At 36.6% G+C, this 13,909-nt stretch overlaps 1 protein-coding gene across 2 annotated transcripts; it reads right to left on the reverse strand.

The window, feature by feature from the left end:
* Positions 1-10,897: 10,897 nt before the first annotated feature.
* Positions 10,898-12,290, reverse strand: LOC124381448 (gamma-crystallin M2-like). Of its 2 annotated transcripts, none has more exons than XM_046843072.1 (3): positions 12,232-12,290; positions 11,272-11,517; positions 10,898-11,191 (listed from the first exon to the last, which is right to left on the reverse strand). In XM_046843072.1, the coding sequence occupies exons 1-3, from the start codon at positions 12,256-12,258 to the stop codon at positions 10,916-10,918; spliced, it is 549 nt and encodes a 182-aa protein (XP_046699028.1). In that variant the 5' UTR covers positions 12,259-12,290; the 3' UTR covers positions 10,898-10,915. The 2 variants fall into 2 exon arrangements, with proteins under 2 accessions (XP_046699028.1, XP_046699029.1); XM_046843073.1 differs by lacking the exon at positions 12,232-12,290 and adding an exon at positions 11,600-11,666.
* Positions 12,291-13,909: the final 1,619 nt, after the last annotated feature.

The following is a 13,909-nucleotide window of genomic DNA, read 5'->3' on the forward strand; positions in this document are numbered from 1 at the left end:
ATGTTTCTAATATAGTGTCCAGTTGACATATTGACTATTTGGTAACATTATCATAAAGAAATATTGTTTATTCATAAATACTTGTATGGCATGGCTGCATTGTTAGCTATCAGTGATAATAAAAAATTATTGATTGTATACCAATAGTAATATTAAGATTACAATAGATTCTGTGAAGTTCTTACATATAAACTTCATGGTTTTGCTCACTGCTTTCCACATTTTTATATTTATCCAGAATTGTTTATCCATGCAGCACATGACATTTAAAACACAGAGCTGTTTAAAGGGGTTCTTAGAAATACATAATACAAATTAGATTCTAGTCATGATGAAGCCAATTAACTATGAGTAATACATTTTTGACCTTGGGATGATCATAATAATAATAATGCCTGTGTGCAAGATAATAAACACGTAGTTTATAATAAGCAGTGACGCTCACTGATATTTGATACAGGACACATGAGCAGATGTGAAGAACTCCATGACGCGAAGCAGGAAGGTGCTTATTCTGCCAAGTTAACTATTTTTAGAAATCAGGACATTTCACCGTGATTACTTACCAAAGCTCAAAATAACTAAAAAGCACGCATATAGCAACTGTAAAATGTTGTAATCCAATTAATACATTGCAAAGAATTATAATTTAGTACATATAGCATTATGAAAAAGTCAGATTTATCTAGTTATAAAATTATAATATAAGATTAAACATTTTTTATTAGTATTAGTAAAAATTTTTATAAGCTTCCATATTTGTATAGAAAATAATGGATCAGTATAAATATACATCACTTGTGATATATTGTTTTTTTATTATTTAGACATACTTTAGAAGTGTCCCAAAATAAGTAAATAAGTCATAAACACCTTCCAACTATCTCAGAAATGCCATTACAGAAATACAGGAAATTGATCAGTAAATCAGAGTAAATGTGTGGAGATAATTTCTGTACTGATTGAAAAGAAAAAAAAAAAGTTAATTGTTTTTAAAATTTGACGGTTTTTTTCCCCCCGAAATGTGAGACCACCCCAAAGAAGCATGGTGGTGGTACCATCATGTTGTGGGAATGCATCGCAAAAGCAAATGGGAATTATAATATTGGGAACTGGGTATTGAACTAGTGCATAATTTTTCCAGTTGTTTTAATAAAATGGTAAAAACGCATCTAACCATTTTAGTTCCCAGATGTAATACTATAAAATAGGGGGAAGTTCAAAGGCGAGTAAAGACTTATGCAAGGGACTGTAAATAAATGTTGCGTTTTTTTTTGCTTGAAATGTGAGACCACCCTAGGGAAGCATGGTGGTGGTACCCTCATGTTGTGGGAATGCATCTCAAAAGCAACTGGGAATTATAATATTGGGAACTGGGTATTGAACTAGTGCATAATTTTCCCAGTTGTTTTAATAAAATGGTAAAAATGCATTGGCCCATTTTAGTTCCCAGATGTAATACTATAAAACAGGGGGAAGTTCAAAGACGAGTAAAGACTTATGCAAGGGACTGTAAATGAATGTTGCGTTCCTATAAGAATTGGATTCACGTCCTGTCTCCAAGGCTTTTTGTATTTGAAGCAGTAATGTATTAAAGAAAGTGGGGAATAAAAAGAAAAGAGCATATGGAGATTGTTAGAGTTGCCTGACAATATCTATCTGAATTGGCTCCGAATTTACCTTTGTGAATGTTTATTATGTCAGATGTGCTGGAACCAGCATACTGACAATCGTACAATTCACATTCACACGCATTCACACTGCACACACACATATACACACACAAACACTTATGTTTAATTCTGTTTTATCTTTTTCCACCACTATACTTTTGATATGCGCGCAGTAAATAAATAAATAAGTAAACAAACAGAGAAACCACTTTTAGAGTAAGTCTTCGTGATAATCCTCAAACAACAGACACTCGAACCACCGTGAAAGGAAAGGAGCAAAACAGGGACATATCCACATTCCATCAGGAGGAAAAATGTAGACAGCACTGAGATGGAAAAGAAAAGGGCATGCATATGTAAGTGTTTTTTCCAGCACAACAAAAAGAACAGACCAGGGTCAGGAAAATATCAGAGCTCTGCAGAGTGTGTACTAATGCGTTTCATTGCTCTATACAGGAACAATCCGGGTGAATCACAAGACACAGATAACAAGACTTAAAGAAATCTGGCAACTTATATAACTGCTGTGTGGGCATTGTTTCCTCTAAGAGGATTGTTGGATTGTGAGCAGACTGTGAAAGGTCATTGAGGCTTTAGATCTCATATGTGGTGACCTGGGAAAACCTTTCACATGGTCAGAGATTGACATTTCAAATAGATACAAGTAGCATGTGATAATAGACAGGAGGAAAATGTGTAAATATAGGATGTTCTTTATTAAGGGAAATTGCTTTATGTTAAGGGGTCATAGTCAGAAGTGCAGATTGAAACACTGACCTAAGAAAATCTATCATCATAAACACAACACAAGCAATAGAGAAAAGGAAGTAAAGAAAAAACTAGACAAACTACATACGCGTAACACACAACAGGTGAACACAACATGATAGCAAAACAATAGCAGGACAAGAGAAAAGGCTAGAACCAGAACAAGCACTCATGCCACATGATGCAAAACAAGGAACCAAGACACATGATGCATACTCAAACTATAATGACATGAAAGCAGCAAATTTTAGCGGATCATTATATTTGATGTCTCTACTCTGTTTTCCAGATTATAGCTGTAGCAGAATTTAGTGGACCATTCATCAGGCTGATATGGTTGGTAAGCATGAGACCAGCAATGGCATCACAAGCCTACTAGTATTATGTGAACTTTGCGCATGCCTACTGCAATGCAAACGAGCACGGCATAAGTAAAATATATACCGTATTTTCCGGACTATAAACTGCTACTTTTTTCCCACGCTTTGAACCCCGTGGCTTAAACAATGAAGCTGCTAATTTATGGATTTTTCCTGGGTTTTTCCCGGTTTCACAAACTTCAATCCAAACACCGAGCCCCATAACATTAGACCAATGAAATTGCCGAACGCGTTCAGGTGAACCAATGAAACTCTTTATATTAAATCAGATGCGCTCCCACTAAATCGGGCCGCACCACATCATAAATATGAATGATGTTCCTCTGACGTTTGACCTGCCGCTCACTCAGACTGTCAAAAGGAAATGCGACTCATTCGTCACGCTGAAAACAACCGGGCATGAAAAAACGCACTTCACCTGTGTTCTGAGCTGCACGGCATTGGGATAAAAGCTTCACCGATGGTGATTTTTAAACGCACAACGATGCCAAAAGAAAAAGTCCCGAGAGAAATTGTTATGAAAGGAAGGAGGAAGACAGTGAACAATTAATTTCTTGGTAGGCTACTGTTTAGATACAAGCCGTGTAAAAGACACTGTCTTTTGTTAAAGCTTGTGTAAAGTTCATTAGTATCAGTGTAGACACTGCGGCTTATAGACAGGTGCGGCTTATTTATGTTCAAAATAAAAATCTTTGTCAAATTCAGTGGGTGCGGCTTATATATGGGTGTGTTTAATAGTCCGGAAATTATGGTAAACTTTGTCTTCTATGGTGCAATTTTTGCTGCCTCTAAATATTCCTCCCCATAATCACCTTCAAATGGTCTTTCAAACTCAGCTTACAATACCAAAAATCACAACACCCACATCTACCTTCCTGCATTATAATTTTATATAAAGGTTGTGTGGGATGGAGAGAGGAGTAGAGAGATATGCGAGGGGAAATGATATGCAGTGGGACTTTATAAGAAGGTCGAGAAAACTGTGTGGCTGTTAGATATGGAAGGAAGTGTGTGTGCGTGGGTGTGTAGGTCCCCTTAATGAAGTCTTTTATAGTCATGTAAACCAACAGTATATATTCATTTAGTCTTATTAATTTCGCCAAACAGTTCTACTGTGTGATGCTGCTCAATTAATTCCTCACTCAATTCACTTCATAGTTACACTTAGAATTGAAGCAGCGGTGTAGACAGAAGTAATTATTCCATATTATGATGATGCGCTCACTCGTTTATCATTAAACATGGACAGATGGTTACTCCTGAATGGATGCTGGTTCATTTGTTTAAGTATATCTAAAGAAGTCTGTTGACAGAGTTTTTTAGAAAAAAAATAGCATTATCGTTTAAAAATAGAAAAAATATATACACTTTTTTTTGCAATGTTGGCACAGGTTTACAAAGAATCTGTACAGAATAGAAAAACATTGGCTGGGCTTTTTCCAGTCTTTAGTTATCCAGTTTGGGTAAGTAGGTTCCCACTGTAACCTCAGATATTCTGATGTTCTGATATATTCTTCCACACTTGTAGCCAATTCCCCTCAAGCATCGATGTGTTGTGCATTCTGGGATGCTTTTTTGATACCACAGCTTTAAAAAGTTGTTATGCAAAACTTATTGACATATTAAATGTAGTGGTCAGCCTGGTCAGTGCAGCTTTTTTTTCCCAGTTCAGTAACAAGTAACAACACTGTTAGCATACTGTTGATCACATTTTTCAACTGATGTACTTTGTTTGGTTGGTCAGTTGGCAAAGAGCCATCACTTGTCTTCAAAAGCAATACATGATTGAAATAAGTGTTGTGTAACAGAAGCAGAAGTGTAGTTAACATGTGTTGACTGCATATAAAAACATGCAAGTAAAAAGGCCGCATGCCTAAGCACAACTGTGCCTTGTATTTGTAAAGTCTCTAAATTCACTTGTCATCATATTTTTTATTTTCTATAACCTTACTTGGCAAGCTATAACACATTCTCAGCATTGGGTGTGACTCAGTGTGACATTCCAGAAATACACTGCTGCAAACAGCACTCATGTACACTCCTGGGCAAACAAAAATAATGGGCCAAGCCCCAAATGGCAAACATTAGGCATTTAATGGTTTCAAAAATAAATCATTGGTCAGTAAATTAGCACAAATTAAACAAATGCACTCCTGAGACCTCCCATGCCACCATTTACTTCTTTATTTTGGTGCAGTGAACTGTTTTAGGGAAAGCAAGTAAGAAAAAGCAAGGAAATTAACAGGTAATCTGTCATGCGAAGGTAAAATCATGACAGTGAGTGAAATGTTTGGTGTAAAATTAACACAAAAAGCATTATGCATCTGGGTGTACAATATTTTCCCCATTATTTGGCCCAACAAGTACCTGATAAAAAGTTTATAAATGGAACTAGGATTGATAGAGCAGAGAGAGATGTTTAATTCTTGCTAATTTCTGACCAATACTTTGTTTATGGCTTATAAAGGCCATGTGTGTCCTTAAAAGTATTGCCTTAAAGTTCAATTATTATGAGCTTAATTTTTCATCAGTTCTCTAGTTATACAATTGCAAATGAAAAATGTTGTATTGTTGATGCAAATATTAAAAGATATTAAACAGACATACATCTCTGTTAATTACTGCAACACTAGCCATTCATTCTTGTCTGCAAGCTCGTGTATGCAGAAGAGGGTTGATAACATATTCCTCTGAGTGTTCAGCTGCTATGGGGGATAGAGTGGTGGGGCGAAGGTGTCAAGTCAAGTCAAGTCAAGTTTATTTCTATAGCGCTTTTCACAACAGACATTGTCTCAAAGCAGCTTTACAGAATTTAACAGTTAAGGTGAACGATTTGTATTCATCCCTTATGAGCAGCCATGGTGACTGTGGCAAGGAAAAACTCCCTTAGATGTTATGAGGAAGAAATCTTGAGAAGAACCAGACTCAAAAGGGGAACCCATCCTCATTTGGGTGACATCAAGAGTGTGATTATAGTCTTTAAACAATACAGAACACTGGAGAGTGAGAACTAACATCAGCACTGGAATGTAAGATTATGAGTAATGTTCTGTCTACAGTCTTTTACAGTTTTTATAGTTATAAAACTAGGAGCTACTGAGCAACTCATAAAATAGCTCAACATTTGCGATCATCACAGATCCAACACCAGCTTCTCCATGCCAGAGCCTTTAAACACTCCAGGAGGTCTAATGTCAAAACTCCACACATGAAGTGGGATCCAATTGGCACTGGTACGTCTCTAGATGGTACGGGATGTTTGCGGGGTCGGCATCTACTTCTTTAAAAGGTGTCTGTTGTCCAGTTTGAATACAGAGCAGAAACGCTGAACATAAAACTTATGTTGATAACCCAGTACAGTAGCTGCCAGACATATTTCGCCAAAAAGAAGTGGCTGTCCTTCTAAATGCCCTAGAGGACAATTACCCAGATCAATTTATGTAGACTGCATTTTATTAAAATGAGAAAGAAGGAGAGACAGAGGGACCTCTTCAGCGAAGCATGGTGCATTATCGTTCCCCATTTGCCGGATCACTAAGAGCCCTGGTGTCCTATTCGCGAGGGGTATTGTTTCATTTGTTATTGCCTCATTCGTCGCTCCGGCATATGCCTGCCTGACATTAAACGTACTTCTTTTCCCAGGAAGGCAAATTAAAGTAGGATCTTAAAGAGAGATGGGCAAAAATCGAACGCTTGGATGATGAAACGTGTGGCGAGGCCTTGAAGTTGCGCAAGGCCTTGAAGATGTGTTCATTTCGGTTACGCTCAGCATGACAGAGACACAGAAAATGACCATACGTGAAGGGGTTTCGAGAGTGCCCAAAGAAGGTGAGAATGGTAGAGCTGAAAAAGGCAGAAGGGAGAAGAGAGAGATTGCTGTGATTATGTTCGAGTTGTTTGGCTTGATGGTGCAACACAAAGGCGCTATTCTTCACAGCAGAGAGAGTGCACAGATTAAAGAAGAAAGAAGAACAAAAAATGGGAGAACAAGGACTGCTGTTTTTCACTGAGTATCTCTTTCTTTTTTCTTCCCCCTCCCTTGCCCTCTTTCTCTTGTTTGTGTCATTGCTATTTGTGCAAGGATCGCAATCAGGATGGCAAACAACAGCGTGCACGCAAACACCTTCTGCCAGGGTTTCACAATACCTGAGCTGCCAGAAGAGCAAGGAGATTGTGACACAAACAGCTAATCTCATCTCTGACTCTGTTATCCCTTTGTGACTTATCCTTCTGTCCCACTCCTGTTTTATGTGCCGTTTAAGGCAGGGGTGTTTGTGTATATACGCGCCCAGTGTTTGCTTAAGGCGCAGTGGTGATGTTCTGTGCTATCTGCTGAGCTTGTGCAGTGTAAACAACATAGCAGGGACGTGAGGTGAATGTGCGTGAATGGGGTATGGACAGGTGTGCTTTCTTTAGTGACATCAAACCTTGTGATATGTGTTCCTGTAGATGGAAATCATGAATATCACAATGTGATCTCAAAGGGATGGTTGTAAAAATATGATTTTGTTTAGGACAAATAATTTACTACAATTTCTATTTGCATTCCCAAAAGTATTTGGGAAACCTGCCTTTTTCATCAATATGTGTTTCTTCCCCAAACTGTTAACACAAAGTTGGAGGCAAACAATCTCATAGAAAGTCTATGGATCCATTTACTTGAACTAGGAGACCTAAACCTGTTCCAGCATGACAATGCCTCTATGCACAATGTGAGCTACATGCATATAGGGTTTGCATGGGTTGGAGTGGAAGATCCTTTTTAACAACTTTGGAATGAATTGGAATTATAACTGCTCCCCAGGCCCCCTCACTCTACATCAGAATAGAGGTTATTATAACAACAAATGGCAACTAAATGTGCAGTGAGATGTCTTAAAACACACAGAAACCTCAGATCAGCTGTCCACCAACTTTTGCAAGTTAATAGTGTATGTCTTTCTTGAAAATACTTAAGCAAGGTATAAGGTAAAAATTGGAAGTATAGTTTTTTTGGAAAGTACTCTCTTAGAAAAGGACTGTGCAATTCCCAGGTTGTCCTTTGGGTCTATGTACCACACCCCCAATCCCTATAAAAAAAAATAAAATAAAAAAAAAACACACTCACACACTGATGAATATTGATTAAGGGAAAAAAAATCCTTAATTTCATTTTCTCGATGCATAAATGCCTCCAACCCCCTTTCTCCTTAAGGATGAGCCTTTGTTTCTGATCCATTATGGCAATTCATTATGTCAAGCCAGTCACATGAAAATGCACGATGAGACAATGATCGGTGCGATAATAATAAATAACCCAATCCCAATGCTCACATAATTCAGCCTCATTCAGGGATGAACACAAACTACAGCTCGCTATAAACACTTCAATTCAATTAGATTTAATTCATTCAGCTGGTTTGGAAAGGGGTGGGGGTGTGCGGAGGAGGAGGGGGGGGTCTTGAGATTATAACGTGTCTGTTCAACAATATGAAAAATTACTCATGAGTGAACGCTGATGAAGGGTATAAATTATAAATCAGGCAGGTGGAAAATTTGTTTCTTTCTAGGATGTTACTTGGGACCTCTTATTTTGCTGAGTTTCCCCGGAGGACCAAAATAGGAACCCTTTTTGGATGATTTGGGACTGCTGAATATTTTTTATACCAAAAAATAACTAAGAATGACCTAAGAACACTTGTGCAATCTCACAGGAAAAGAATGTCTCTAGGGTGTTTAGGTTTGTGTATGTATTTTATATGAAGCATTCTCATATGTTTTGCATGACATATCACTGCCACAGTACAGTACACTCTTTGGAATACTGAAACAGTGAGGAAAAATGTAAGGCTTTCCCTAAAGGAATGAACTAAAGAATCTTATGGGTGCTAGATAGAGTACAGAAGAGTTTTACTGTAAATTACACCCAAAAATTCATTTACAACCATGAAAATGTGTGTAAGAATAAAGAGCTGAATGGTTTAAATGACCTACACACTGTAAATGAGCTTTTTTCTTAGGTCCCTATGGGAGAACCAATAATGGCTCTAATATACCTTAATTCAGTTCCTCGATACAGAAAGTTTTAATAAGAGTTCTTGTCATGACTCTTGCTTCCATCTTTTTAAATAGATTTCATTTGAGACATCTTCCAAAATTAAAACCCGTTCTAGGAACATCTGAATAGATAAGTTGTTAAGGTTGCTTGGTTTGTCCCACTTGGGAAAGAGGGACTAAGAGTTTTATGTACTACCCTTTAATAATGTTTCTGTGTCAAAGAAGATTTTATGTAGAGTCTATTTATAAAGGTAAGAACTCCAAACCATCTAAAGAACACTTTAGGAGCCTTTACTAGAAGAGTTCACTTTTACCTTAAGTATATATAACAGGATCTACTGTAGTAGTTTTCAACCTAGTGTGATGATTGAAAGGGTTTTGAACAATTATTATTATTATTTTTTTTATTAATCAACCACTTGGACTATATCTACTTTGCCAAACGAAGAAATGTGAATGCAATCAGAAAACTTGTTAAAAGCTGAATTTTTCGAGTTGTATTTTTGGAGATCACTGATCTAAAACGACCTAAAATGTGTATTTTGAAGACCACTGGGACTAGAGTGATACATGTAAAAAAATGGCATAACCTTCAGTTATGGAATGAATATACTGATATTTCAGTTTCATACAGTTTTAGTGCAACTCAATTTTAGGACTGATTTACGAAGCCATCAATCTTATAATATGAAAAACTAATAAAAAAAATAGCAGTTCTAGGCAATGTTTCATTAAAAAAAGCATTCTTTAATATGAAGTGCAACCCTAAGTACTGTTTTTCAGGGTTTATCAATGAAGGCTTTGGATATACAAAATACTTTCCAATGACTCATATTTCATCAAGCCAACCAGTATAACATTTATAAAACTAAATTTGGTATTTAGTACTAGGAAAACTAATATTGCAACAAATTTCCTTGAACCTTGATACTAAGAAAAAAAAAAAAAGTTTTCTGGAAAGTTCTTCATGGCCAGGTCTAGGCTATTATATTTGTGGGTTGGTACAAATAATAGGTGAACAATCAGTGGTAGTGGCCACAACAACTAATCCAGTTCTTCCAAAAACTAATATTTACAAAATGAGAACAATAAATGTAATTTGAAATGTAACTAAACAGTGATAATAAAAACTTAAAACGATAACGAAAACTTGAATGAAAACCTTGAATGAATTTTAACTTTAAACTCCACAAATATTGCTTTTATTGTACCAGATTAATTAAAATTAAATCCTAAATCAACTTATTAAACCTATTTTCAAACTTCAATACAGTACAAAATCAGAAAATTCTATAAAAAGTTTCCTTTTTCCACTTTTATAGAATATTTCCTCTTTTTTTATTTTTTTCCTTTTTTAAATTCATTATTTAACCAAAGACAGTATCAGAACATTCTATAACTACTTTTTTTGCCACTTTTATACATATATAAAAAATATATATATTTTTACATTTTTTTTCTCACTTGTTATTTTATAACCAACAGCAACCTGAAACTTTATTAGTATTGTTTATCAGATATATTTCCCATTTTCTCTGTCTAGCTGTTGTTCTGTCCATCCATCCATCCATCCATCCATCCATCCATCCATCCATCCATCCATCCAACCATCCATCCATCCATCCATTTAAATTTTTTTTGTATTGGATTTGTTATGGGCCAAAGTGACAAAGCCTCTAAATTCCTCTTTCTTTCATGTAACATGGTGCGATGATATGAGGTTCGAATTCTTGACAATGTGGAGAAGGAACTCTCACACAATGCCAAAGACTGCAATTTCCAGGTCAGAAATTATTTAAGTTTGAAGGTCAGTTAATGCAGGAAACAATTTGTAAAGAATTAGTAAATAGATAAAATAAAAAAACACTTCCTTATAATAAGTATGTCTTTAGAAACCAATGCAATAATATCATCCTTAGTAAATGAGCATGTTTGTAGGGTTGTTATTGTAAAGCTCATGTAACTTTTGAATTAGACAAAAAAAAAAAAAAAAAAGTTAAATTTTCCATGAACCATTTATTCAGAAAGTTTTGATCCCATTATTTTGCTGCATTCGTTTTAATACCATGAGTCCATGATACGCCTCATGCTCATGAACCTCATGCCACCGTAGTCCCTGAAGCTCCTGTACTCTCCAGGCCTGAAGTACCACATCCTGCCTCTGAAGTGTGGATACTCATACATGAGCCAGTGGCCATCCATCACATGGCAGGACATGCAGCCGTTGGACCAGTGGTAGCGATCCATGAAGGAATCACAGTCATCCATCACCTCCATCATCTGACCCATGAAGTTGTCCCTCTCATAGATCCTCATTCTGTAGGATCCTCTGTACTGTTAGCAAAAATATCAAATATAGAGGTAAATTTTCTGACAAACATGTTTCAAATGACATGGCAAATGCAATAACATACCATGGGGATCATGAGGCAGGACCTGATGTAGTTGTTGCCCCAGCCCCACATGCTCATGTAGTCAGCGTACTCGCCCCTCCTCATGAAATACTGGTTTCCCATGTAGTTGGTGCGGTCGTAGACCATCCAGCAGCCGCTCTCCACCCTGCAGGAGTGGCAGCGGCTCATGTATGAGTACAAATCAGAACAATCACTGGTGCACTCATAGGAGCGCCCCATGAAGTTTCTGTCCTCATAGAAGATAACCTGTGGGTAAAAGGGAATAAAATACATCAGCAAATCGTGATATATTTCTTACATGTATCTATCAACATTATCGTTACCTTACCTTGCCCATAGTGATGGATTGTTCAAACTGTTTACAGCTGGTGAACTGACATTCTGCCTGTTTTAACCCATGCATTTATACCTGGACCAGGATGAAAGAAAGAGTGCCTCCTATTGTAAAAAAAAACCCTGACCAAGCAATATGGCACAGCGGCCTATAGAAGGCTGAAGAGCTTTTGGATGTGAGCATGTGTTCTCCAGAAGACTTCAGAATTTTCTCATTTATAGCTTTAATTAAAGTCTTTTCACCCAATGCTCCAATGCAAAAAAGTGTTTTTATGCATGTGTGTGTGTGTGTGTGTGTGTGTGTGTGTGTGTGTGTGTGTGTGCTGTGTGGAAGTTATTTCATTTTACTTTCTAACTTGCTTAGTCTATTTTTCTTCAAAGATCATGTTGGTAAGGAGCCAGTTTAACACTTTAAAAATGTGTAGTGGTAAAAAACAGTCTGTCTGAAGATGTCTAAAACCTTCCTCGTAAAGGCATATGTCTAGCACTTAAAGGATTGTAAGAGCTTGAGGAAAAAGATCCTCCAGTCTGTGAAGACAAAAATCAAACTCTTCCAGCAGAACTATACGCACTTTGTGTAGCAAAAAAACAGTTACTGTCCTTCAAGTAGTTAATGCAAAACCTTACATTGAAGCATGGTGGTGGCGGCATCATGAGGTACTTCTCATAATCCTCTTAGATTTCTTTAAGAAAAAAGGGAAAATGATGTGTTAAATTATTGCATAAAATCAAACAGTTTAAGCTAATCAGCTCAAAAAGGTGATTCCCCCCCAATGAAACATACAGTTAACTGATTGGTTAGACCTCAACTACAGAAGCTATTATAGCTTTTGTGTGTGTGTGTGTGTGTGTGTGTGTGTGTGTGTGTGTGTGTGTGTGTGTGTGTGTGTGGATAAATCAATCAAACTTGTTGCCTTTCATTTATACCTGTTGTAATCAAATTTATATAAAGCTCAGGAGGTTAGATCATGCCAAGCAGAAAATATGGTCCTACTGAGACATCAATATTTTTTCCATTTCTTTCTCACTAATCAACCATTTTCTACCACTTACTACAGCCCACTATCATTTCACACTCAACACGATGTGGACAAAATTGTGCAGAACCTTTTCCAGCCACATACTGCTGCTACCTAAATGGTTACCACAAAGTTTAAGGCACACAATTGTATGGGATGTCTTTGGGTGTGGTAGCATTATGTCTTCCCTTTACTTGAACTAGCAGTCCCAAACCCAAACTAAAACTAGGAATATCTCAACCCCAAACACCTTTGTTTCTACATGAGCACAAATATTTAAAACAACACAGCAAAATCTAGTGGAAAACCTTTCTAGAATAGTGGAGTTTATTATAACAGCAAACGTGAGATAAATGTTAAATAAAATGTTTAAAAACATAGCGTATGTCTTTCTTACTAAAGTAATTGCATGTTACATTGAAATGTTTTCATTTGAGAGTTATCATTCTGTAATAAAACCAGAGTTCAAATGTTCTTTGAGGATTTGACCTTAATTTTATTCATTTTCTCTGTTGTCTTATTTATATTCTTTGCTAACTCTCTGACCTCTTTACATGTCCAGTATTTGTAATATTACCACACCCTTTTTCTATAGTTGCCAGAACTTGCAATTGCTCTGTAAAAACATGTTCTCTTTTATAACGTGTAGAAAAGTAGTGCTGTCGAAAATTATAGGCTTTCCCAAACTGAAACTGATATTGCATTTAACATTCAGTGTCTTAGATTAATTATAAATTAAACTGATAAATCAGTCCATATAATTTTATCCCTTATATGTTTATCCCTAATGAACAAACCAGTGGTGCCAGTGGCAACTCCCTGAATTCAACATCAAAGGGAACCATCCTCATCTGGGTGACACCAAATGACTATTCATTATAGTTTCCTCATTGTTGAGGTTGTCAACTGTTCACTGATGGACACTTGACTTGAATGTCCTATGTCATTAGAGAAGAAGAATTTACATTAATTACAGTCCAAATCCATCATCATGGCTCTTAAGTTTAACCCTGTACAGAAACTACATGGATATTTAGACTGTTCATGTGGAACCACTTAAGAAGAATTCTATCCAGAGGAAGGTGTCAGGGTAAATTAGACCAGTCTGGAAAGAAGAAAGGTACAGGATCACTGGGCATGTGGGCCTGATCTACCGTATGAATATGAAGATCACTGCTACCACTATGGTCATGGAAAACACCAGGGGGGAAAAGCCTAGAGGTAAAATTACTTGCATTGATAGAATGTCATAAATAAACACTGTAAATGCATTATGCAATATAGTC

This window comes from Silurus meridionalis, chromosome 28, assembly GCF_014805685.1.
Source record: "Silurus meridionalis isolate SWU-2019-XX chromosome 28, ASM1480568v1, whole genome shotgun sequence".
Lineage (NCBI taxonomy): Eukaryota > Metazoa > Chordata > Actinopteri > Siluriformes > Siluridae > Silurus > Silurus meridionalis.

What these genes read in the sequence shown, in the direction of transcription:
- LOC124381448 (XM_046843072.1), bottom strand. Translation starts at nt 12,258, where the DNA reads ATGATGCCGCCACCACCATGCTTCAAT. An exon ending in CGCCACCACCATGCTTCAAT is followed by an intron (nt 11,518 to 12,231) that starts GTAAGGTTTTGC and finishes TTTTACCCACAG; the next exon opens with GTTATCTTCTATGAGGACAG. An exon ending in CCTGCCTCATGATCCCCATG is followed by an intron (nt 11,192 to 11,271) that starts GTATGTTATTGC and finishes TTTTGCTAACAG; the next exon opens with TACAGAGGATCCTACAGAAT.